General features: G+C 42.3%; 1 protein-coding gene across 4 annotated transcripts in view; it reads left to right on the plus strand.

The window, feature by feature from the left end:
* hectd2 (HECT domain containing 2) overlaps window positions 1-27150 on the plus strand; it is a 385857-nt gene that overhangs the window by 41032 nt on the left and 317675 nt on the right. Inside the window, exons 18-22 of one of the 4 annotated variants that reach the window (XR_010013857.1) lie at window positions 1054-1160; window positions 8577-8692; window positions 11195-11338; window positions 11456-11649; window positions 17816-17956. Coding sequence is in view for 2 of the 4 variants with exons in the window: in XM_063003196.1 (XP_062859266.1) it covers window positions 1054-1160; window positions 8577-8692; window positions 11195-11338; window positions 11456-11576 (488 nt within the window). In the remaining 2 variants the exon portion in view is untranslated. Of the gene's footprint in view, window positions 1-1053; window positions 1161-1410; window positions 1496-8576; window positions 8693-11194; window positions 11339-11455; window positions 12926-17815; window positions 17957-27150 lie in introns of those variants that run through there. The other 3 variants (XR_010013858.1, XM_063003196.1, XM_063003197.1) reach the window with 3 other exon arrangements.

Consider the following 27150-nt stretch of genomic DNA (forward strand, 5'->3'; position numbering starts at 1 on the left):
GGCTTTGTTTACTTGCAGACATTCCTCTATGGGACTTTGTTTAAATTAAAACCCCTTTACCAAAAAAGTTGGGACATTTTGTAAAGCGCAGTATAAAGAAGAATCTGTGATTTGATAACTCTCTCAAATTTTTATTTGTCCTCAGTTCCCAGACTATTAAAAAGTTATTCATAGCAAAACTGATGGAACACCGGGGTAAACTCCTAGGGTCGTTCTTGTGCACTCTTCCTCTTCTGATCACCACATAACTTTGTGGCACAGGCAGCCGTATTTCAATGGTGCTCTAGGTGCCCACAATACCCCGTTTTCTCTTTCTTTTTTTTCTTAACGCATTTTCTCCCCATTTTCCTCTCAATTTAGCGCACTCAATTTGTCTTCCGCTGCTGAGGGACACCAGATTGCATCTGAAGAGAGCACGTCGCTGTACACGCCTCTTCCGACACGTGCACAGCCCTCCTCTTCTCGCCTCTGCATTCTGCACAGGTCTCTTCCACCAATCAGGGTCCTTACACAGCGTATTAAGACCCACACATACTCCGCCCCCCCACCCTGCAGATACCGTGGCCAATTAGTATCTGCTGCAGGCACTGCTAGTTATGCCCACCAGATGGTGCCCAGCTGACCGGTGGCAACACTGAGTTTTGAACCAAGGAGTTCGGAATCTCGGTGCTGGTGTGCTAGCGGAATATCCTGCTGCGCCACCTGGACGCCTATACCCTGTTTTCTAACAGCGTTACGCCGGCTTTGGGGGGAAGGGGGGGAGCACCAATCACAGTTCAGTAGCACCTAGTCATTTTTAGGTGGTTTGCTGTTGTGTGTGAGCAAATTAAGTTTTATTATTTTATCTCTTGGATTAAATGTGCTTTGATTAAATGTTTCTAATATTTTCAGTGTGAGCGTAATGAAATTAACCACAATTCTTTTAAGAGGTGGTCGGGTGGCGCAGAAGAAATGGTTGTTGGTGCATGACAGATGTGTTTAAAATGATGTAGTTTGGTATCAGCTGTTTAAATTGCCCTGTATGACTTTAAATCTTTCCATGTCCCTGTGCAGAGTATGTCCAGCTGTACATTGATTTCCTGCTGAACAAGTTCATCTACAGGCAGTTTGCAGCCTTCTACCACGGCTTTCACAGTGTCTGTGCCTCCAATGCCTTAATGGTGAGTGGAACCTTTATATGGAAATAAAAATTGGAGTAGGTGAAGTCAGACGCAGGAAAGCGTTGAGGCCTCATGCTAGTACGCTAACTCTTCCCTGGGCTCGGCTAAACATTGTGGTTAACATAGAAAGTTCTGGCTGCTGCTTTAAGACAAGCAGTCAGAGGTTAGTTATGTGAATGGTGCTCTCTGTGTGTGTGTGTGTGTGTGTGTGTGTGTGTGTGTGTGTGTGTGTGTGTGTGTGTGTGTTTAGTCTGGCCTCTCCTCCCCCACTATTGGCTGTGCTCCATGGAATTAAGCCTGTGTTGTGTGCTCTGCCTTCCTGCAGTATCCGGGCCAACAGCAGAGATATGCCAATAAAGCCTGTATAATTAACACATGGCAATCCTAAAAAAGCAAGCCAACATTGTGCCCTGCATTTTAATGCTAGACTTTACAAAGACGCATTTTTCATGCAGATTTCTCCTCACTCATGACGTGTGTAGCCTTGAACATGGAGACGCTTTGCTGTTGCTTACTGCTGCTGATGGTTCAGTTTAACGTGGCACACCAGTTTATTTAGTGAACTGCAGCTGCATACCGTTCTTATGTAACAGATTCAACTACAGTGTATCACAAAAGTGAGTACACCCCTCACATTTCTGCAAATATTTTATTATATCTTTTCATGGGACAACACTATAGAAATAAAACTTGGATATAACTTAGAGTAGTCAGTGTACAACTTGTATAGCAGTGTAGATTTACTGTCTTCTGAAAATAACTCAACACACAGCCATTAATGTCTAAATAGCTGCAACATAAGTGAGTACACCCCACAGTGAACATGTCCAAATTGTGCCCAAAGTGTCAATATTTTGTGTGACCACCATTATTATCCAGCACTGCCTTAACCCTCCTGGGCATGGAATTCACCAGAGCTGCACAGGTTGCTACTGGAATCCTCTTCCACTCCTCCATGATGACATCACGGAGCTGGTGGATGTTAGACACCTTGAACTCCTCCACCTTCCACTTGAGGATGCGCCACAGGTGCTCAATTGGGTTTAGTCCATCACCTTTACCTTCAGCTTCCTCAGCAAGGCAGTTGTCATCTTGGAGGTTGTGTTTGGGGTCGTTATCCTGTTGGAAAACTGCCATGAGGCCCAGTTTTCGAAGGGAGGGGATCATGCTCTGTTTCAGAATGTCACAGTACATGTTGGAATTCATGTTTCCCTCAATGAACTGCAGCTCCCCAGTGCCAGCAACACTCATGCAGCCCAAGACCATGATGCTACCACCACCATGCTTGACTGTAGGCAAGATACAGTTGTCTTGGTACTTCTCACCAGGGCGCCGCCACACATGCTGAACACCATCTGAGCCAAACAAGTTTATCTTGGTCTCGTCAGACCACAGGGCATTCCAGTAATCCATGTTCTTGGACTGCTTGTCTTCAGCAAACTGTTTGCGGGCTTTCTTGTGCGTCAGCTTCCTTCTGGGATGACGACCATGCAGACCGAGTTGATGCAGTGTGCGGTGTATGGTCTGAGCACTGACAGGCTGACCTCCCACGTCTTCAACCTCTGCAGCAATGCTGGCAGCACTCATGTGTCTATTTTTTAAAGCCAACCTCTGGATATGACGCCGAACACGTGGACTCAACTTCTTTGGTCGACCCTGGCGAAGCCTGTTCCGAGTGGAACCTGTCCTGGAAAACCGCTGTATGACCTTGGCCACCATGCTGTAGCTCAATTTCAGGGTGTTAGCAATCTTCTTATAGCCCAGGCCATCTTTGTGGAGAGCAACAATTCTATTTCTCACATCCTCAGAGAGTTCTTTGCCATGAGGTGCCATGTTGAATATCCAGTGGCCAGTATGAGAGAATTGTACCCAAAACACCAAATTTAACAGCCCTGCTCCCCATTTACACCTGGGACCTTGACACATGACACCAGGGAGGGACAACGACACATTTGTGCACAATTTGGACATGTTCACTGTGGGGTGTACTCACTTGTGTTGCCAGCTATTTAGACATTAATGGCTGTGTGTTGAGTTATTTTCAGAAGACAGTAAATCTACACTGCTATACAAGCTGTACACTGACTACTCTAAGTTATATCCAAGTTTCATGTCTATAGTGTTGTCCCATGAAAAGATATAATGAAATATTTGCAGAAATGTGAGGGGTGTACTCACTTTTGTGATACACTGTAGGTAACAGTTCCTGTAGGTAACAGTTCCAGTAGCAACTTTAAAAGTAACTGGAATTAAATATTAACTATTAACCATGCCAACAGAGTGAAAAAGAACATTTTGATTTAAGAAAGAAGGGTTTAGCTCTGGCTTTACTGGCAGAGAGATGCAGTGACCACCAGGTTGCTTCCATCCTAAAATATCAAAAAATTGTGATTTATAAAAACATGGTCAAGCCAGGTCAACCAAAGAGTGGATGGAGGACCATCGGGCCCTGTCATGGCCAGCCCAATCTCCAGATATAAACCATACTGAAAATCTCAAATGTGATCAAGAGGACATATATGATCTCACATCATAATATAAACCCAACAGCAATGTGAAATACTTGTGGAGAGCATGCCAATACACAATATATAAATATTTAATTTTTATTAATTGCTTTCTCCTGGTCCTGCTCACAGATGGTCCAGTTCTCCCAGGACAAATTGGGCTCTAGGCAGGAATACCCTGGACATTTCAGGGCTTGCCCCATCCCCTGGCCAATCATGTCCTTGCAGATTTCTAGTTGTGTGTGTATATATATATATATATACATACATACATCGATCAGTCATAAAATGTAAACCACCTCCTTGTTTCTACACTCACTGTCCATTTTATCAGCTCCACTTACCATATAGAAGCACTTTGTACAGTGTATCACAAAAGTGAGTACACCCCTCACATTTCTGCAAATATTTCATTATATCTTTTCATGGGACAACACTATAGAAATAAAACTTGGATATAACTTAGAGTAGTCAGTGTACAACTTGTATAGCAGTGTAGATTTACTGTCTTCTGAAAATAACTCAACACACAGCCATTAATGTCTAAATAGCTGGCAACATAAGTGAGTACACCCCACAGTGAACATGTCCAAATTGTGCCCAAATGTGTCGTTGTCCCTCCCTGGTGTCATGTGTCAAGGTCCCAGGTGTAAATGGGGAGCAGGGCTGTTAAATTTGGTGTTTTGGGTACAATTCTCTCATACTGGCCACTGGATATTCAACATGGCACCTCATGGCAAAGAACTCTCTGAGGATGTGAGAAATAGAATTGTTGCTCTCCACAAAGATGGCCTGGGCTATAAGAAGATTGCTAACACCCTGAAACTGAGCTACAGCATGGTGGCCAAGGTCATACAGCGGTTTTCCAGGACAGGTTCCACTCGGAACAGGCTTCGCCAGGGTCGACCAAAGAAGTTGAGTCCACGTGTTCGGCGTCATATCCAGAGGCTGGCTTTAAAAAATAGACACATGAGTGCTGCCAGCATTGCTGCAGAGGTTAAAGAAGTGGGAGGTCAGCCTGTCAGTGCTCAGACCATACGCCGCACACTGCATCAACTCGGTCTGCATGGTCGTCATCCCAGAAGGAAGCTGACGCACAAGAAAGCCCGCAAACAGTTTGCTGAAGACAAGCAGTCCAAGAACATGGATTACTGGAACGCCCTGTGGTCTGATGAGACCAAGATAAACTTGTTTGGCTCAGATGGTGTCCAGCATGTGTGGCGGCGCCCTGGTGAGAAGTACCAAGACAACTGTATCTTGCCTACAGTCAAGCATGGTGGTGGTAGCATCATGGTCTTGGGCTGCATGAGTGTTGCTGGCACTGGGGAGCTGCAGTTCATTGAGGGAAACATGAATTCCAACATGTACTGTGACATTCTGAAACAGAGCATGATCCCCTCCCTTCGAAAACTGGATAACGACCCCAAACAACCTCCAAGATGACAACTGCCTTGCTGAGGAAGCTGAAGGTAAAGGTGATGGACTAAACCCAATTGAGCACCTGTGGCGCATCCTCAAGTGGAAGGTGGAGGAGTTCAAGGTGTCTAACATCCACCAGCTCCGTGATGTCATCATGGAGGAGTGGAAGAGGATTCCAGTAGCAACCTGTGCAGCTCTGGTGAATTCCATGCCCAGGAGGGTTAAGGCAGTGCTGGATAATAATGGTGGTCACACAAAATATTGACACTTTGGGCACAATTTGGACATGTTCACTGTGGGGTGTACTCACTTATGTTGCCAGCTATTTAGACATTAATGGCTGTGTGTTGAGTTATTTTCAGAAGACAGTAAATCTACACTGCTATACAAATTGTACACTGACTACTCTAAGTTATATCCAAGTTTTATTTCTATAGTGTTGTCCCATGAAAAGATATAATAAAATATTTGCAGAAATGTGAGGGGTGTACTCACTTTTGTGATACACTGTATATATACATACATACATTGATCAGCCATAAAATTAAAACCACCTCCTTGTTTCTACACTCACTGTCCATTTTATCAGCTTCACTTACCATATAGAAGCACTTTGTAGTTCTACAATTACTGACTGTAATCCATCTGTTTCTCTACATACCTTTTTAACCCCCTTTCACCCTGTTCTTCAATGGTCAGGACCCCCACAAGACCACCACTGAGCAGGTATTATTTAGGTGGTGGATCATTCTCAGCACTGCAGTGACACTGACATGGTGGTGGTGTGTTCGTGTGTGTTGTGCTGGTATGAGTGGATCAGACACAGCAGCGCTGCTGGAGTTTTTAAATACTGTGTCCACTCACTGTCCACTCTATTAGACACTCCTACCTAGTTGGTCCACCTTGTAGATGTAACGTCAGAGACGATCGCTCATCTATTGCTGCTGTTTGAGTTGGTCATCTTCTAGACCTTCATCAGTGGTCACAGGATCCTGCCCATGGTGCGCTGTTGGCTGGATATTTTTTGGTTGATGGACTATTCTCAGTCCAGCAGTGACAGTGAGGTGTTTAAAAACTCCAGCAGCATTGCTGTGTCATATCCACTCATACCAGTACAACACACACTAACACACCACCACCATGTCAGTGTCGCTGCATGGCTGAGAATGATCCACCACCCAAATACAATGGACAGTGAGTGTAGAAACAAGGAGGTGGTTTTAATGTTATGGCTGATCGGTGTATATATACCAGCTGGTTTGTAGGTTAATGCATTAACTGACAGGTGAATGTGTTATGTTCCCATTGCGAGCATTTCTCCAACTGCGAGGAACTGGTCTTTATATTGTTACAACATTTTGTTAATTATGTACATATCTAGCCATTTTATTAAATGTAGTGTTACAGTTTAAAGCTAATGGTTTTACTCTGTTTTATACTTCTTGCCTTCTTCTTCTTTAGATGGAAGCAGAAAAGTAAAAATTGCATTTTCTAATCTTGGCAACATCAGAGTAAAAATTACACTTCCCAATATGGTATGTCTGCTCAAAGCTTCTGCTTTTAAGTGTACAACTAATCAGAGAGAGAGAGTAAACAAGAGAGAACTATGCTGTTCAGGACGAGTGAAGAAGCTTTCTGGCGCCTTTGGATTGTTTTGAGTCTGTTGCTCTGCTAATATACTGAACTGTAATATCAGTCATGGTGGGGAAAGCATGACAGAATTTCTGCAGTTATGTCATTATTTAAATGTTCATGTAAACCACATACAGCAATAACTGAATATAACATTATGGTCAGATTTATCTTCCAGTCTTTTCATTTCCAAATTTTGTTGGGAATCCGCTGCTGGTTGCTAACCCCGATCTGATCAAGGAGCGTCGGATCACCACACACCCCTCTCCGACACGTGTCCAATCTGTGGCTGCTTCCTTCCCTCCATCAAACACGGCCGATTGTGTTTGGGGCAGTTGTAGCCGAGCGGTTAAGGTACTGGACTGGTAACCAGAAGGCTGCTGGTTCGTCCCCCACCACTGCTCTTAACTCTAATTGCTTACACTGTATACAGTAAGTCTCTTTGGATAAGAGTGTTTTCTAAATAAGGAAAGTATAAATGCAAATGTTTGTGTGGACACCTAACCAGGCCAGTGGCTGTGCTGAGTATGAGTTTGAAAACTCTGCAGTGGTGTCCATATAGCAACGACCAGTTTGAGTTCTGCACTATCCGTTTTTGCCTCATGCTGGTGAGAAAAAGCAGTTGGCTGCAGCACGTGTCGGAGGGTGCATGCGTTGGTACACAGGTAGTGAAATGCAATCAGGTAATTGGATATGACTAAATTAGGAGTAGAAGAAAAAAGATTCAGTGCATTTCGAGCTCTTTCATCATATGCTATTAATAGATAACTAAGTAAGTAATGTGAACCCTGGATTTCCTAATATCAGAGCATCAGGTATTAGAAGAAAAGTAAACAAAGAACACTATCATCTAAAATACCCTAGCATGTAATGTAATTTTATCAGTGAATACATTTTTTAAATATTAATTTCTAGGGCTGTCGTGCGATTAAAATTTTTAATCAAGATTAATCGCGATTAAAGAACCAAATTAATCGCCAACTAAGCAAAATTTGATAGTTATGCACATTTTTATTGCACGTTATGCACATTTTTAATTGCAAGAACGTTTGCCAATAAAAACATTCATAAAATTATGATAAAATTATTAAATCTAAATTGTTTTTAGATTGCCAGCCAATGCCTATATAGAGTTGTTAACAGCTACTTATCTTTCAGCCAGTTATTTAAAATGAAGTCTGTTCACATTATCTAACAAAAGTGAGGATCTTTTGCTATTCATAACCCTGCCACTGAAAACAGACGCTCATAATATGAACCATTTCTAGATGCAACACCAGTGCGTAACTAGGAGCTCATGGGCCCCAGTGCAAAAAAAGTCTTAGGCCAACAAATTGCATATACTGATAGCTGATCAGAATGGATTAAAAGTACTCACTCAGAAGTTACACTTTAATTTTACTTAACGAAAATATTGTAATATAATAATGATGACCTGGCGAGTGCAGGCAATGGGGGGGCAGTGAGGTGAGTGGTTGAGTTCATGTCGTGGAGGACCCCCCCCTCCTGCCATGGGCAACTGTGCGTTAATTAACGCAATTAATTTCATTTAATTAAATAAAATGAAATATCATCATAGACGATCCTGCCTCTCTCTTCATCAAAGTTCATCACACAGCACCTCTCAGAATTAAAAGAATCTTAAGTTTTCTCATGAGAAGGTTGAGAAAGTGCATGTTACCTCAATAAACCAAATAATACAATCAAAATATATTTACTGCACTTATTGAAATATTTGGTGCATGTGGACACAGCAAAAGCTGATGGGAAGTATGTAAGTGCATATAATTGCAGTCTGTGCAGTTAGTTCCTCTGTATCTTTGCAGTACACTCATTATTGTGATTTATTTCTGCATAGTTGCTGAGACCAGAGGAGGTGGAGATCCTGGTTTGTGGGAGTCCCAATCTGGACATGGGTTCTTTGCAGAGGGTGGCGCAGTATGAAGGCTACAGCAAGACGGACCCCACCATACGGTAACAGAGTTCTGCAAAACAAAATTGCTCTTATATGTGCAATTTGAAAGAAAGACTAAAACAGGTCTATGACATTGAGCATTTTGTCCATAAAGTATGAAGGAACAGGATGTTCGTCCCATCATGGTTTATAAGAAACCTGTGGTGTGATGCAATCCAGACTTAAGCTGAGCCCAAAGTTGCATACTTAAACAGTATGTACTAAATTCGAGGCAGTGCGCACTGCTCAGCTGGTAAAGCGGTACGCTCTTTCAGTACGCAAGTGTGTGCAGTATGCACGCAACCATGGACGTACTTCATCCGCCATCTTACCAATGTCACGTAATGCATGACGTCACATCGCCACAGTTAAAGCCCCACTATTCTTTGCAGCTCCAGTTGAATTATGCGATAGATTATTGGACCACAGTGTGTTTTGTTTGCATACTCTAAAATGGCTGTCCGTGCAGTAGGTCATCTGGGTACTGTTTAATAAATACTACGTATTCGGACACTCTACCTGTCTCGCGCACTGCGTTCGCATGCTGTTCAGTATGGAAGTATACGATTTTGGACATAGCTTTAGAGTCACAATATTCACCTCCTTCCATTTTTGTAACAGGCCGATTGTGCCATGGAGATCGGTGGCGTGGTTCGGTTACAGAATCATGTCCTCCTGCCTTGCCATTTCTTGTTGGCAGAGGGGCATGGAGGCACAGATAGATCTGCTCTTTTCTGTCCATTTGTTTTTGGATAAATATGGATTGTTTGTGGATAAGCGGTTAAGACAGTGAGTGAGTGAGAGTGGATTGTTTGTGTATGTATGTATGTACAATGGGGCCAAAAAGTATTTAGTCAGCCACTGATTGTGCAAGTTCTCCTACTTAGAAAGAAGAGAGAGGTCTGTAATTTTCATCATAGGTACACTTCAACTATGAGAGACAAAATGAGAAAAAAAATCCAGGAAATCACATTGTAGGATTTTTAAAGAATTTATTTGTAAATTATGGTGGAAAATAAGTATTTGGTCAATAACAAAAGTTCAACTCAATACTTTGTAACATAACCTTTGTTGGCAATGACAGAGGTCAAACGTTTCCTGTAAGTCTTCACCAGGTTTGCACACACTGTAGCTGGTATTTTGGCCCATTCCTCCATGCAGATCTCCTCTAGAGCAGTGATGTTTTGGGGCTGTCGATGGGCAACACGGACTTTCAACTCCCTCCACAAATTTTCTATGGGGTTGAGGTCTGGAGACTGGCTAGGCCACTCCAGGACCTTGAAATGCTTTTTACGGAGCCACTCCTTCGTTGCCCGAGCGGTGTGTTTGGGATCATTGTCATGCTGGAAGACCCAGCCACGTTTCATCTTCAATGCTCTCACTGATGGAAGGAGGTTTTGGCTTAAAATCTCACGATACATGGCCCCGTTCATTCTTCCCTCAACACGGATCAGTCGTCCTGTCCCCTTTGCAGAAAAACAGCCCCAAAGCATGATGCTTCCACCCCATGCTTCACAGTAGGTATGGTGTTCTTGGGATGCAACTCAGCATTCTTCTTCCTCCAAACACGACAAGTTGAGTTTTTACCAAAAAGTTCCATTTTGGTTTCATCTGACCACATGATATTCTCCCAATCCTCTTCTGGATCATCCATATGCTCTCTGGCAAACTTCAGATGGGCCTGGACATGTACTGGCTTAAGCAGGGGGACACGCCTGGCACTGCAGGATTTGAGTCCCTCTCGACGTAGTGTGTTACTGATGGTAGCCTTTGTTACTTTGGTCCCAGCTCTCTGCAGGTCATTCATCAGGTCCCTCCGTGTAGTTCTGGGATTTTTGCTCACCGTTCTCGTGATCATTTTGACCCCACGGGATGAGATCCTGCGTGGGGCCCCAGATCGAGGGAGATTATCAATGGTCTTGTATGTCTTCCATTTTCTTACAATTGTTCCCACAGTTGATTTATTCACACCAACCTGCTTGCCTATTGTAGATTCACTCTTCCCAGCCTGGTGCAGGTCTACAATTTTCTTCCTGGTGTCCTTCGACAGCTCTTTGGTCTTGGCCATGGTTGAGTTTGGAGTCTGACTGTTTGAGGCTGTGGACAGGTGTCTTTTATACAGATAATGAGGTCAAACAGGTGCCATTAATACAGGTAACGAGTGGAGGACAGAAGAGCTTCTTAAAGAAGAAGTTACAGGTCTGTGAGAGCCAGAAATCTTGCTTGTTTGTTATTGACCAAATACTTATTTTCCACCATAATTTACAAATAAATTCTTTAAAAATCCTACAATGTGATTTCCTGGATTTTTTTTCTTCTCATTTTGTCTCTCATAGTTGAAGTGTACCTATGATGAAAATTACAGACCTCTCTCATCTTTCTAAGTAGGAGAACTTGCACAATCAGTGGCTGACTAAATACTTTTTGGCCCCACTGTATGTCAAGTGCCATTTGTTGTTGATTTATGTGTGAACAGCTTTTTATTGCTTGATCATTTAACGCATCTGTGTTTGGTGCTGCAGGTCATTCTGGGATGTGGTTTTGGCCTTCCCTTTAGAGCTGCAGAAGAAGCTGTTGCACTTCACTACAGGAAGTGACCGTGTTCCTGTGGGAGGGATGGCTGACCTCAATTTCAAAATCTCTAAGATTGACGTTTCCACAGACTGGTAATTATTACATGACATTGGGTGTCGAGTTTGGAGGGGTTTGTTTGATCAGACTGACCATCAGCTTCAGGTTATTAAAATCTAAATTGCTTGTTTCTTGTGTTTTCTTTTCTTTAGGTTACCAGTGTCGCACACTTGCTTTAACCAGATCTGCCTCCCACCCTACAAGAGCAAGAAAGAACTGAGGCAGAAGTTAACCATCGCCATTTCTAACGCCGAGGGCTTTGGTCTGGAGTAACGTGTAACTGTCTAAAGGAAAAGAGGAACACAAGCTCATGCTTTTAATGACCTTCATAGAAAGGTGGCTTGCTGTGGGTAGGAGGAGCACATTAGGCCGTTTATCACGTGCTGTCTGTGTCTGAACACGATTAGCCATTTAGCCGTTTGATACGTTGTGTTGTGTGCTATTGTGCTGTGGTGTGCGTGTGTGTAAGTGCTAACAGATACACTCCACCATGAACCAGGATTCGAGGAAGGATCTAGCTAAACTGCAGCCTCTGCCCAGAGCTAGTCAGGCGTTTTACTTTAGTTTACAGGGACCAAACATTTTATTTTTAAAGACTGAATTTCAATGCAATATATATTATTTAATTTAAAGTATGAGGACACCAGACTGTCCAGTTTCCAAAAGATCCCATGGTCAATAATATGGAGTCACCCCATATTCCTCTTTGGGAGAAATATTTACATAATTGCTGTATCAGATTTGCACCTTGCTTTTGTTTGACTAACAGAGCTCTTATGTAACATCCCACAGTCCTGCTCTAAAGAGCTCTGAAAACAGGCCAGAACAGCTCAGCCCCTGTTAAAATAGCCCAGCAAACAGTCTCTGGTCTGAGTGCCTAATGTGACCGTAGTGTCTCTGGCTCTCGAAAAGTAATACAAAGCCTCTTTGTCAGACTGTAATTCAAACAGAAGCGTTCTCCAGCTGCCCGTGTTGCAGAAGCGGTGTCGGTGACTCCGTAATTAAATCGGAAAATGTTTTTATGCTCAGTGAAGGTTACGTTCTGTATATAATTTTGAGATGTTTTGACGACCCTTACGTAAGCTTTATGAAGGGAAAGTAAGAATGCTAGTGATTACTGGTCCTGTTTGTGAGTATTGGGATGACTTGCCATAAATATGAGTGACAGTTGATAGTGTTTCTGTACTAGACGTACTTTGGTAGGTATACTGACTGCGGACACGTGGTTATAGCAGGTATATGTCATAGATTTATTTATTTTGCTACTGTCCGACTGGATTTAGTGATTCATCAGCACATTCTGACATATTGAGTAATAGAAGTATTTTTAGGATGGCACATCCTTTTTTTTGGCTTTACTTGTATTGAACTCTGACGCACCTTTGATTTCTCGTTCATCTGTCGCTCCCACGTGACTGAAATGTCAAAACTGGTTTTGGCTTACACAGGCACCAGATTGTGTCCACAAGTCTTGCTTCATGATTGCCAACTTTAATCATGTAAACGTTCACTTTATTGTTTCATGTCTTGTTAAATGTATGACTGAATACAGTTGTATTTGCCTGGTATTTATTTTAACTTTGCTCATTCGTAATGATTAAAGTTATACATCACCGTTTATTCCCAAGTTTTTAAGTTCTTGTTTATGTGAACATGAAGCTGTGCTGCATTCTGGTACGCTGTGTGCTGTTATACCAAAAAAAAAATGGAAAGGTCAGATGAGGCTCAGCTCATCAGGGAACTGAATGCAGTTAATTTGAGTTTTTTGCCATTTTTATTTGTGTGTGTGTGTGAGAATTATAGTGCAGACTGCCAAGCTAAATGTCTGCTTGTGCCGCTGGTCCCCCCCCCCCATGCTGCCAGGAAAGTAAAGAGAACATTAGTTTTTTTTACTACTGTGCTTATGTAAGCTAGTGGATGGACAAGCCGAGTAGATTCTTATAACCATACAGTAATACAAGTCTCACCGCACTGTTCATTACCTTATTATTACTAATGTTAGAATTTGTGGAGCATTTAATAGTTGCATAGCCAAATAAAGGCGGCATTGTGGCGCAGTGGGTAGCACTGTCGCCTCACAGCAAAAGGGGCCTGGGTTTGGTTCTTCGGCCAGGTGACCAGGGTCCATTCTATATAAAGTTTGCATGTTCTCCTTGTGTCCACATGGCTTTTCTCCAGGTGCTCCCACAAGTTAAAAGACATGCAGTCAGGCCAATGTGTGTCCGCCCTGTGATTAACTTGCAATCTGTCCAGGTGTTTCCTGCCCCTCACCCAATAAATCAGACTCCTCACATCTCTGTCCAGGATAAAATTGTGGTAAAATAGACAATTAATGAATGATTGAATTGTCAAATAAGCTCCCTGGAAGAAAATCTGCCAATAAGAGTGGTCTTAGTGTTCATCATCGATCACGAAGTTGAAGAAAAAAGGGCAGAAGAAAAACATTACAGAGTAATAAAAGGGTGCTTTTTCAGTTGTAATGGGAAACGGACACCTCTAAGTGTTTAATAAAAATACTGCAATTGACTGAAGGCCACCTGAAATTCTTAAACTTCTTAGTGTTAACATTTTCCTTATGAATTTACTTGTTGGGTAGCACTGTTGCCCCACAGAGAGAAGGTCCTGGGTTCTATTCCCAGGTGGAGCAGTCTGGGTCCTTTGTGTGGAGTTGGCATGTTCTCCCGTCTCTGTGTGGGTTTCCTCCGGGTGCTTTGGTTACCTCGCACAAAGACATGCAGTCTGCCCACTAGCCCCCCACCGCAGAGATCTGGATTCGAATCTTGGTGGGTAGCACTGTCACCTCACAGCAAAAGGGGCCTGGGTTTGATTCCTCGGCCAGGTGACCAGGGTCCATTCTATATAAAGTTTGCATGTTCTCCTTGTGTCCACATGGCTTTTCTCCAGGTGCTCCCACAAGTTAAAAGACATGCAGTCAGGCCAATGTGTGTCCGCCCTGTGATTAACTTGCAACCTGTCCAGGTGTTTCCTGCCCCTCACCCAATAAATCGGACCCATCATTACCCTGACCAGGATAAAGCGCTGGTGCTGATTGAATTGTCAAATAAGCTCCCTGGAAAAAAATCACATCTGCCAACAAGAGTGGTCTTAGTGTTCATCATCAATTGGGCTGAGCTGCTCACAGAACACGGGGAGCATTATTGACAGAAAAGTTGTAGATAATAGGACAAACGAAAAACAATACAGAGTAATAAAAGGGTACTTTTCAATTGTAATGGGAAACGGACACCTCTAAGCATTTCCTGCAAAGAGGCAAAAAAATCTCATGAATTAAACTTAAACTTAAAATTAAACTCATGAAGTGTCTAATAAAAATACTGCAATTGACTGAAGGCCACCTGAAATTCTTAAACTTCTTAGTGTTAACATTTCCTTATGAATTTACTTGTTGGGTAGCACTGTTGCCTCTCAGCAAGAAGGTCCTGGGTTCGATTCCCAGGTGGAGTGGTCTGGGTTTTTTTTGTGGAGTTGGCATGTTCTCCCGTCTCTGTGTGGGTTTCCTCCGGGTGCTTTGGTTTTGTCCCACAAAAACATGCAGTCAGCTCACCACCGCAGAGATCCGGATTTGAATCTCGGTGGTGCTATCGGCCGGCCGGGCTGTCTACACAGGCAGGATTAGCTATGTCTGTTTTGGTCGAAGGTCTGTAATGGATTGGTGCCTATTGAGGGTATATAACATTTGTCTTTATTTTTTATTCTATTAAACTAATAGCACTGCTTGTAAAAATGAGTTGCATTTTAGTTATGGAATAACTGCTGCTGTTCCATGTTGTTCTGTAGAGGCTTGAATGACTTGAATTCCGAGTGGTTGATCAGCAGTGCTGAACTACTGTGATCACAGTGACCTTCACAGCAACATGAGTCCATTTGGCCCCTCTTATCACTCTCCCCTGTCCTCACCTGGGGGTTAAACCAGGTCAGAGAATAAAGCAATGTCTCACCAGAGACACTCGATCATGGTCTCATTCACGTCAAGGACCGTTATTCTGTTTACCCACCCATGATCACCCCGCCCACCTGGGAATTTTCAGCTGGGTAGGTAGGCAGGAGCGGTCCGGTAGGATTCTTTCATTTCAGATGAGTTCACAGAGGTGTGAAGTTTGTAACCAGAGCTGAGACAGGCCAGACTGATGGACGAATGGGCAGCTGTGCTAAAACAGCTAATGGGATTTGTTCCTGCTTTCTGTTCTATCTATAGTGTGAACATTGTGTTGGCCTCTTCTGTCCATCTACACCTTTTATAAACAATGAAGTGGTTTCATCAGTCGGTTTCACAGCACCTGCTGGAACTGGAGATAAGTGCAAACAGTATAGTAGCTACGTGCATGTAGAAGCCAACATCCCTCAGCTGTTTCACTTAGGTCTGAATGATTAATCCTTTTAAAATTTCTGTACCAATCTGAAAGTGTGGATGAGCCAATAATTTTTAATGTTTTTCTTTGATTTTCGGTATAAATTTCAGTCCAGCCCTCCATGGGTTGATGATTTTGCTTTCCATTGACTGTTGTTATGTACATACGTATAAATATATATGAATATTATACACTGATCAGCCATAACATCCAAACCACCTCCTTGTTTCTACACTCACTGTCCATTTTATCAGCTCCACTTACCATATAGAAGCACGTTGTAGTTCTACAATTACTGACTGTAATCCATCTGTTTCTCTACATATCTTTTTAGCCCCCTTTCACCCTGTTCTTCAATGGTCAGGACCACCACAGAGCAGGTATTATTTAGCTGGTGGATCATTCTCAGCACTGCAGTGACACTGACATGGTGTTGGTGTGTTAGTGTGTGTTGTGCTGGTATGAGTGGATCAGACACAGCAGCGCTGCTGGAGTTTTTAAATACTGTGTCCACTCACTGTCCACTCTATTAGACACTCCTACCTAGTTGGTCCACCTTGTAGATGTAAGGTCAGAGACGATCGCTTATCTATTGCTGCTGTTTGAGTCGGTCATCTTCTAGACCTTCATCAGTGGTTACAGGATGCTGCCCACGGGGCGCTGTTGGCTGGATATTTTTGGTTGGTGGACTATTCTTAGTCCAGCAGTGACAGTGAGGTGTTTAAAAACTCCAGCAGCGCTGCTGTGTCTGATCCACTCATACCAGCACAACACACACTAACACACCACCAACCATGTCAGTGTCACTGCAGTGCTGAGAATGATCCACCACCTAAATAATACCTGCTCTGTGGGGGTCCTGTGGGGGTCCTGACCATTAAAGAACAGCATGAAAGGGGGCTAACAAAGCATGCAGAGAAACAGATGGACTACAGTCAGTAATTGTAGAACTACAAAGTGCTTCTATATGATAAGTGGAGCTGATAAAATGGACAGTGAGTGTAAAAACAAGGAGGTGGTTTTAATATTATGGCTGATCGGTATATATATGTACATATATTCAGCATTTCTAGTAAAAAAAATGATGAAGGTCTTTAATCCTCTTCTAAAGACAGAATTGTTTGAACAGACAGGGGAAGTTCGTTCCACCACTTGGGTGCCAGAACAGGAAAGAGCCTTGATGCTGATGCATGTTATCCCTTCAGTTGTTGTAATTCACACAGACGGGTGTTTGAGACATAGCTATGTCCCGGTGCCAGCAGACATTGCTGGGCTTCCTGCTTGAAATATCCATGGCCTGAAAATATCCAGCACCTTTAAGAGAGGCTCTCGGCACAGTTCCCTCATGTGGTTTATTAGATATCCCAGCAAGCACTGCTGAATGGCCTTATTCTGTCTCAGCCTGGCAACAGCAGCCTGCTAGCGCTCCGTAAATCAGTGTGCTGGGTGTGGTGGCTCGGCCTTTCAGACTAGAGATTAGATTTAGCGTATTAGCGCTGAAGGTTGTTCTTTATCTGGAAAAGCTGGCGGGTTGATAGGGGTTTAGATAAATGTCATTTCTTCTTAAGTCAGGGAAAGGCAGTCAGCTTTTCATGTGAGCAGTGTTATTGTGGTCAGCTGGCTTTGTGGCCAAAGTATTTTGATTGGAAATTAAATTAATTAAATGAATTTACCTTCAAATAAATGTGTGTAGTGTTAATATTTACTGTAGCAACCTCCTAAAAATAAATTAGACAATTTTTAGATGTAATATTTATCTTATGTTTTTAATAAGTACAGTAGGCCCTTACGAACGGTTTACCATATGAACATTTCGGGTTATGAACAGAAATTCACGAAACATGTGACAACTTGACTCTGAGCGTCTCTCTCTCTCTCTCTCTCTCTCTCTCTCTCTCTCTCTCTCTCTCTCTCTCTCTCTCTCTATATATATATATATATATATATATATATATATATATATATATATATACAGTATATATACATACAGTGAGCAAACATTCAGACAGTGGACAGTGTTTTTTCGGTGTTGTCTTTATATTTTATAAAATTCAATTTTATAATTAAGGTGTAGAGAAAGCGCAGTGGTGAGAAAATGAAAAATTCACTATTTGTTGTTTGTTGTATAATTACTCCTGCCAGTAGGTGTCACTGTGTATCAGACAGAGGGGACAGTGAGTGAGAGAGAAGAAGGAATTCGCCTCAGTAAAGTATTCTTTCTTTCATGCATTTACACCTACAAAATACAACATTATTGAAATAAAGAAGGAAATAATAGAGAAATATGAGAGTTATTGTTGTTTCTGGTAGATACATTTTATATAAAAAGAAGGAAATGTATTATGGTGTATGGTACAGAACACGTACTGTACTGAAATGTGGTGTTTTTTATGTACAGTACTACTGCGTATTGTTGTTTATTATTGTTTATTAAAGGAATGTCTATTCTATAATTTAAGATTTAAGGGAAAATAAACTTGTATTTATAACAAAAAAGACCATTTAAGACATTAGAGAGGTTAGGTAAGGGGGGTTTGGGAGGTCTGGCACGGATTAATTTTATTTACATTATTTCTTATGGGAAAAATAGGTTTAACTAACGAACATTTTGACTTAAGAACAGCCCTTCAGTACCAATTAAATTCAAGTAAGTCAAGGGTCCACTGTAATGTATTAATTATATTCTATACAGGTTATTGAATAAAATTATTGAACAGGTTATACCTAAAATAAAATACAAATCATAAAATGTAGACACATGAACATTAGAGCTCCATTATTGGGGTAATAAAACAAGCTCATAACATGAATCTTAAATTGAAAGCATTTCTCAAAATGACAAATTAAATGCTTTTGAACACATCTTAATTTACACATGCTCACTTTCCCCTGAGTGACACAGTGGGTAGCGCTGTTGCCTCACAGCGAAAGCGCCTGGGTTCAGTTCTTTGGCCAGGCTGCCAGGGTTCTTTTTGTGTGGAGTTTGCATGTTCTCCCTGTGTCTGTGTGGGTTTCCTTCAGGTGCAAAGACATGCAGTCAGGTCAACTAGGGTACTAAAAACTGCCTTAAGTGTGTGTGTATGCATCCGCCTGCCCTGTGACGGACTGGTGACCTGTCCGAGGTGTTTTCTGCCTTTTCCCATTGAATCAGACTCACCGCGATCCTGACCAGGGTAAAGCAATGGTAAAACAGACAATGAATGTACCGTAGGTAGGTAATAGAAATACATATACATAAATACATATATCTCCTGCACTAATAATAGTAATTTTCTTTTATTTATTTTTATTTTCATCAACCGCCTGGTCAGGGTTGCAGTAGGCTGGGCAAATGGCAGGAATATTCCGAACATGGCCCCAAGTCATTGAAGAGCTCGGATTTCGGCACCATTGAGATTCAAACTCATAGCTGCGCCACCCATGTGCCAATTATACAAGTAATGATAATTACAATAGGCAAGGCAAGGCGCAGGTGTATCGATACTAAACTGTACAGACGCACAGTTTAGTATTTACCTGAGCACTGAATAAGTAGGCTTACAGTCTCCACACCCAAATCCCTCATCATTATATGGCATGATGGTTACAGGGACTGGTGAAACTTCAGCTTGTTTGGAATGTAAACCTGCAGCCACACCAGCAATTTGGTGGCTTTATCTAAACTGTACTACACCACCAAAAGTATGTGTACACCTAGAAATGAGCTTGTTAGCCATCCCATTTTAAAATCATTAGCATTTGGGCTATAACAAGCTATCCAATCCATCCTTAGAGCATTAATTTGGGATAAGGTCAGTGCTTAGTACAGGTTACTGGATCTCATCACCTGTATTAAAATAATCTGTAATTGCAGCCACAGTCGTCCTTTAATTTGTCGTACCAGACACCACAGCCTCCATGTCCTCTGGCATTATTGAGTCTTGGCTGCCCTGCTACATGTCAGCAGTTTGTGGGTTGTTTACAACAGTCTCCACTCTTCTAGGAGGGCTGTATAAGATTTTTTTAAATGGGTCAGTAATTATTTTTGCCCATTAAGTTAACAGAGCTTTTGTGAAGTCAGGCACTAATATTATATGAGAAGCCCTGACTCACAGTCATTGCAATTCATCCCTAAGTTAATAATTTGGGTCAGTGCCTAGTGCATGTCATTGGACCTCATCTGTATTAAAATTATTTGCAATTTCAGCCTGTTGCCCTTTGATTTGCTGTACCAGACACCACAGCATTTATACCCTCTTGCATCAGTGAGTCTTGGCTGCCCTGCCACATGTCAGCGGTTTGTGGGTTGTTCCTACTCGGACCCCTGTTGGTGGTTACTCACCACATCAGTGTGTAAGCACGCCTCGCTGTTTCTGCTTTACTTTAAATCAGAAGTCCTGGTCCTTATCAAAGTCACATGTACCTGCCCCATACCTGCTGCACTGAACATGTGACTACCATGACTACTATCAGCCCAAAATCTGAAATATCCCTAAAAGGACATAGACAATTAGTCTATTAGACAATTAGACAAAATAGTATGAATGAATGAATGAGACCATGATTTTTGGGAAGTGGACCCCCAAAATGTATTATAATCAGTGTGTTATATCATTTGTTTGCAGGTATATAAGTGAAACACCTGAGCTTAGACATTAAAAAGGGTGTTTAAATACTTTTGCCATATACAGTAGTGTATAATAACATTGTTTAATTTCACCATCGTAGATGTCATCTATTTCTGTGCTGAATTAAAATTCACTCTAGTGTAAAAAGTATGGGACTATTTTTGGACCAGAATGAAGGGAGAGTGAATGTGCTAGTAAGTGCTGACAGATGTAGCAGAATGTAAAGCTCCTGAAATTAGAGAACATATTAAGCTATCACACATCATCAGACATGTGAACTGTGATAGCCTGCATTAGACCCCACGTCCCTGTGACGGACAGGACAGTCGCTGCATATTCTCTATTCTCCTCTGCTTCTATATTTAGTGCAGGGCTCAGACCGACCTGTAAAGGTCAAGGGCATAGATAGTCTGCACGTGATGAAATGCTGTAGTGGGGCTTAGCTGGGTGAGAGAGGTGCGTGTGGGGCACGTGAGCTCATACATGTCCTGTATACGCTGGTTTATATGCAGTGGGAGGGACTTTTCTGTAGGGTCAAGGCAACTTAAATATTATTAATGTTAAACATTATTCAGCACACTAGTGGTTAAACTAGTTATGTTTGAAGAATGTTAGCTGATGATGAAATGTCATGCGATTCACTACTCTTCAGATTAGATAGAGTAAATTAGGGACAGTGATAGCCTAGTAGGTAGAGCTTTGTGCTGTCAATCTAAAGTATGAGTGTTCAATCTCAGCTCTGCCATGCTGCCACTGTTGGGCCCTTGAGCAAGGCCCTTAACCCTGTGTGCTCCAGGGTCGCCGTATGATGGCTGACCCTGCGCTCTGACCCCAGCTTCCAAACAAGATGGGATATGCAAAGAAAGAATTTCATTGTACTGTCAACTGTATATGTATAAATGACAAATAAAGGCGTTCTATTCTAGATTAGATTAGATTATAAAAGGGGATCTCCAGTCACTGTCTGTGAGGAGATTATAATGTCCTACCTGTGATTGCAAAAGTTACTTTCAGGTACCCGTGTCCCTCCACCCTCCAAAAACATGCAGAAGTGAATCTGTCTACTTTTAAATTGCCTTTAAGGGTGTGTGTATGTGCATTTCTTTGCTGTGAATGGCTGTTCTGTCCAGGCTGTGTTTTCACCTTGCATTTAGTTTTTTGAATGGTGCCACAATGCTGACCAGGATCAGTTTAATGTTTTTTTTAGCTATTTTTTTTTTAATGAATAATTATGTGAGGTCACCTGTCAGAGAACTGAAACCAAAGTGTAAAAGTAAAAGTCCAAAGATTTACATACTCACACCAGCACGGAATGAATGTAAAGAAATAACGTTCAGGCAGGATGTGTTTGTGTATTATGACAAAGATTAGAACACAATTTGTATTATTTTAATTATTTTAATTTAATTATTTAACAAATCTTTAGAGTTCACAACCAGCAGTTCTGTTCCTTTAGGGCGGTCAGTGACCTTTCTGTTGGAGTTTGCATGTTCTCCCTGTGTTGTGTGCGTCCCTTTGTCGTGTGCGGGACAGTTATGGCCTTGCGGTTAAGGTACTGGACTAGTAATCCAAAGGTTGCTGGTTCAAGCCCCACCACTGCCACTGTTGGGCCCCTGAGCAAGGCCCTTAACCTTCAATTGCTTAAATAGTATACTGTCACAATACTGTAAGTCACTTTGGAAAAAAGTGTCTGCTAAATGCCGAAAATGTAAATGTTTTCTGCAGGTGCTCACAAGACATAGTCAGGTCAACTGGAACTACTAAAAACTGCCCTAAGTGTGTTTGTGCGTGTGTGTATGTATGTATGTGTGTATGTGTGCCCTGTGATAGACTGGCGACCTGTCCGGGGTGTTTCCTACCTTTCTCCCAATTAATCATTCCCACCACAACCCTGACCAGGATACAGCGGTGGTAAAACAGACAGTGAATGAAGCTTTTATTTGCAGCTGTAGGAAGGCTTGTCACATATTTATTGCAAAATATTTTTAAACCAGTGCACTTCCTCTGTGTAACAGCTGACACACCTCTTACTGTTATTGATTGGTAAAATACCTTATCCATAAACAAACACACAGGGGTGTAAAAAACTTACTGTCCTCTTTACCTCTGTAATTGCACAACTGCCAAATAAAATCACTTTAGATCATTTTACACATTTGGTTAAAAAAAAAAAAACTTTTAACAGCTGTTATTGGTAAGTCAGTGTCATTAACTTAACACAACCAGTCCTATTTTCTGCCCTATACAATAATTTTCACTCTTTAATCTTAAAACTTACCATCAAGGTCAAACAGACTGGAATATATCAGTGTATAAATGATTACAAATCCATTTCTAATTCTCTAGGACTCCACTTAACCACAGGGAGAGGCATTATATTTCTAGGACTTAGTAACAACTAATCCAGAGGGTCAGAAGGGTAAAAAGCATCAGCTAAGGCCAGTGTTCATGACTTTTAGATTTGTAGGCAAGCATTATTGTTTTGAACTACATGAAGCCAGTGAGAAGTGGGATCAATTAAAAACCAGCTAGGCAGCGCCCAGATATTCCGCTAGCACACCAGCATTGAGTTTCTGAACTCCTCGGTTCGAAACTCGGTGTTGCCACCGGTCGGCTGGGCGCCATCTGGCGGGCATAATTGGCATACCCTGATTGGCGAAAGAGACCTGTGCAGAATGCAGGGGTGAGAAGAGGAGGGCTGTGCAAGTGTCGGAAGAGGCGTGTACAGTGACGTGCTCTCCTCGGATGCAATCTGGTATCTCTCAGCAGCAGAAGACAAAATTGAGTGTGCTAAATCGGGAGGAAAATGGGGACAAATTGGTTAAAAAAAATCCCAGCTGGGCAGCTGCATTTACAATCAGTTGCAGCAGTTTAATAGTGGTCATGGGAGCACCCAACAGGAGGGAGATGCAGTAGTCAAGTCTCGAGATGAAGACTGATTGGATCAAGAATCTGAGTTACTTCTATAGGGAGAAATGGTTTAATCTTTCTGATGTTATAGAGGAGGAACCACCATGATCTTGTCATGTTAGCTACATGAGCAGAGAAGGACAGCCGGGTATCCAGGATAACACTGAGTGATCTGAAGACCACTGAGAGGAAAGACTAGGTCTTGGCATGGAGAAACAGCTCCAGGAAAATATATCAGCTAAGTCTTGCTGGGGTTACATTTCAGCTGATGAGCTGACATCCATAATGAGATATCTGCCGGACATGCTGAGACGCGACCTGAGACTTGTGTGCCTAAAGGAGGAAATGACAGAACAAGTTAAGTAGTAGTGGTAAAAGAAGCCATGGGAAGATATGTCCTCATCAAGAGAGCAGGTGTAGATGAAAAATAGAAGAGGACCAAGTACACAGCCCTGTGGGACACCAGTTGAAGAATTGCATGGAGGGGATATCCCGCCATATAACATTTTTTAAAATATGACCAGCAGTGGATTGGCATTGTATTGTTCTTGCAATCATTTGTCTATCACTGACCCACCAAAACCACAATCTGCTTCAAGTGATTTTGTCATTCAGTAGTGAGTCACTTTTTAGTACGAATCAAGAGTGATGCAACAGTCCAACTGTCCTCTCAGCCACCCCAGAAAAATTCCTGCACCTCTGTCAAATCATTCTTGATTTAGCAATGACGAATCTGTGCAACCTTGGCTGATTGCTCAAGCAATCATTTAGTCACGTACGTATATTAGATCTGTCATCACTGTACATTTCTTCGTTCCTTCCTTCTTCTTTCAGCTGTTCCTGTTAGGGGTTGTCACAGTGAATCATTCGTCTCCATCTTACCCTGTCCTGAACATCCTCCCCTGTCACCCCAACCACCTGGATGTCCTCCCTCATCTCATCCATAAACCTTCTTTTTGGCCTTTCTCTCCTCCTCAGCACCTTCTCCTGATGGATCTCTCAACCCTCCTCTGCACATGCTCAGACCATCTCAATCTCTCCACCCTTTTCTACCTGCACTGTCCCTCTAATATGGTATTCACTCCATTCTGCCTGCTCACTCTCCATTACTTTGTACACTCAACCTCAGGTATTTAAACTCTACTTTCATCAGATCATCTCCATCTCCCTGCTGCTTATTCACTCACATGTACTCATTTTAACTCCTGTTAACTTTTAATCCCCTTCTCTCTGATGCATACCTCCATCTCTCCAGGTTCTACTCATTCATGAACATCATATTCTATGGAGACTCCTGCCTATCAGCATGTCTTTGACAACTGCAAACAAGAAGGATCTCAGATCTGACCCTTGATGCAGTCCCACTTCCACTTTAAGCCCACCTATTATTCCAACTGTCACACTGTCCATATACATACAGTATCTTGTACCACCTTCACATAAACCTCTTAGACACTCCCAATTTCCTCATACGCCACCACGGCTCATCTATCAGCACCCTATCATAAGCTGTATCTAGATCTACAATCAGACAATGCAACTCATTATGTCCTTCCCCATCCTTCTCCATCATCATTCACAAAGCAATCCACATGTTTATGATATTAATATGAGGCCTGGTCCCTGTATCACAACCTCCACTCTTAAGAAATGACTGTTTACACATTAGTGCAGTCATCTTCTTGATAAGAGCATTACATTTACGGCATTTAGCAGACAGCTTTTATCCAAAGTGACTTACAATTGTGACTGCATACATTGCAAGCACTCACTCACTTTCTTAACCACTATCCCAGCCTATCCCAGCTTTTCAATGGGCGCAAGGCACACAGTAACACCCTGGACGGGGCGCCAGTCCATCGCAGGGCAGACACACACACACACACACACACACAAACACACACACACACCTACCTATAGGGCAATTCAGTGTCTCCAATTAACCTGACTGCATGTTTTTGGACTGTGGGAGGAAACCGGAGCTCCCGGAGGAAACCCATGCAGACACGGGATTGGCTGCCCCGTCTGGGGATCGAACCCAGGAACCTTCTTGCTGTGAGGCGACAGTGCTACCCACCAAGCCACTGTGCAAGCAATTGAGAGTTAAGGGCCCAACAGTGACAAACTAGCAGATGTGGGACTTGAACCAGCAACCTTTCAACTAGCCCTGTACCTTAACTGCTGAGCCACCACTGCCGCATTAATTTCAGGCACTAAAGTTTGATGAAAAGGTCTTGCTTATAGTGTTTCCTGCCTGCAGGGCTGATTGTATGCACCAGTTAATAATGTTCATGGCTATAATAGCTGAATACACTATTCAGGAGCATCCATAAGTTTTAAAAATTAAGGCTCTATATAGAAGCCAAAATGGTTTATAGGAGCAGAGCTACAAATGAACCTGTTGGCAGTTGTAGCCAAGTGGTTAAGGTACTGGACTAGTAAGCAGAAGGTTGCTGGTTTGAACCCCACGACTGCCAGGTTGCCACTGCTGAACCCTCGAGTAAGGCCTTTAACACTGAATTGCATAGACTGTCTACTGTAAGTCGCTTTGTGTAAAAGCATCTGCTAAATGCCTAAAATGTAAATTAACTACTTTTGTTTTCCGACGATCATTTGTTGCATAAACACCACATTTAATTTGACTTCGTGATTGTAAAATAGGATGTCAGTGTAAAGAACTAATTAAGAGTAAAGAAACATTTGAACTACATTATAAAAAAGGTTCCACAGTGACAGTTAAAATATTGGGCTTTTTTATCCTTTTGTGATGTCCTTATGATCTTTTACCAGATTTATGTTGTTTTATCACACACTGTTAGTACCTACGCTAGTAGAATTAAAATAACAGCCCTCCTTTCTACAGCACACCTCAGATCTTCCTGCCACAAGCACTTTCACGTGAAGTACATTATCCAGGTCAGCTAGTCTGTGTCCTAATATGTGTCCTCAATGTGCTGCAAGAACTCAATAATGTGATGTGCAGGTGAATCTCCTGCATCTTGTTGTGGAAATAATAAAGAACAGCCTTTTTTTCGTAGCTCTTCTTGACTTAAGTCAGTTAAAAAAGATGTCAAGGTTTTATGGATCATGCATTAAACCTTTGACCCAATTAGACTGGGATATTTATATGTGTATAGTAAAATGACTAAATAAAACTTGTACAGTGTATCACAAAAGTGAGTACACCCCTCACATTTCTGCAGATATTTAAGTATATCTTTTCATGGGACAACACTGACAAAATGACACTTTGACACAATGAAAAGTAGTCTGTGTGCAGCTTATATAACAGTGTAAATTTATTCTTCCCTCAAAATAACTCAATATACAGCCATTAATGTCTAAACCACCGGCAACAAAAGTGAGTACACCCCTTAGTGAAAGTTCCTGAAGTGTCAATATTTTGTGTGGCCACCATTATTTTCCAGAACTGCCTTAACTCTCCTGGGCATGGAGTTTACCAGAGCTTCACAGGTTGCCACTGGAATGCTTTTCCACTCCTCCATGACGACATCACGGAGCTGGCGGATATTCGAGACTTTGCGCTCCTCCACCTTCCGCTTGAGGATGCCCCAAAGATGTTCTATTGGGTTTAGGTCTGGAGACATGCTTGGCCAGTCCATCACCTTTACCCTCAGCCTCTTCAATAAAGCAGTGGTCGTCTTAGAGGTGTGTTTGGGGTCATTATCATGCTGGAACACTGCCCTGCGACCCAGTTTCCGGAGGGAGGGGATCATGCTCTGCTTCAGTATTTCACAGTACATATTGGAGTTCATGTGTCCCTCAATGAAATGTAACTCCCCAACACCTGCTGCACTCATGCAGCCCCAGACCATGGCATTCCCACCACCATGCTTGACTGTAGGCATGACACACTTATCTTTGTACTCCTCACCTGATTGCCGCCACACATGCTTGAGACCATCTGAACCAAACAAATTAATCTTGGTCTCATCAGAC

Source organism: Trichomycterus rosablanca, chromosome 10 (assembly GCF_030014385.1).
Source record: "Trichomycterus rosablanca isolate fTriRos1 chromosome 10, fTriRos1.hap1, whole genome shotgun sequence".
Classification (NCBI taxonomy): Eukaryota; Metazoa; Chordata; class Actinopteri; order Siluriformes; family Trichomycteridae; genus Trichomycterus; species Trichomycterus rosablanca.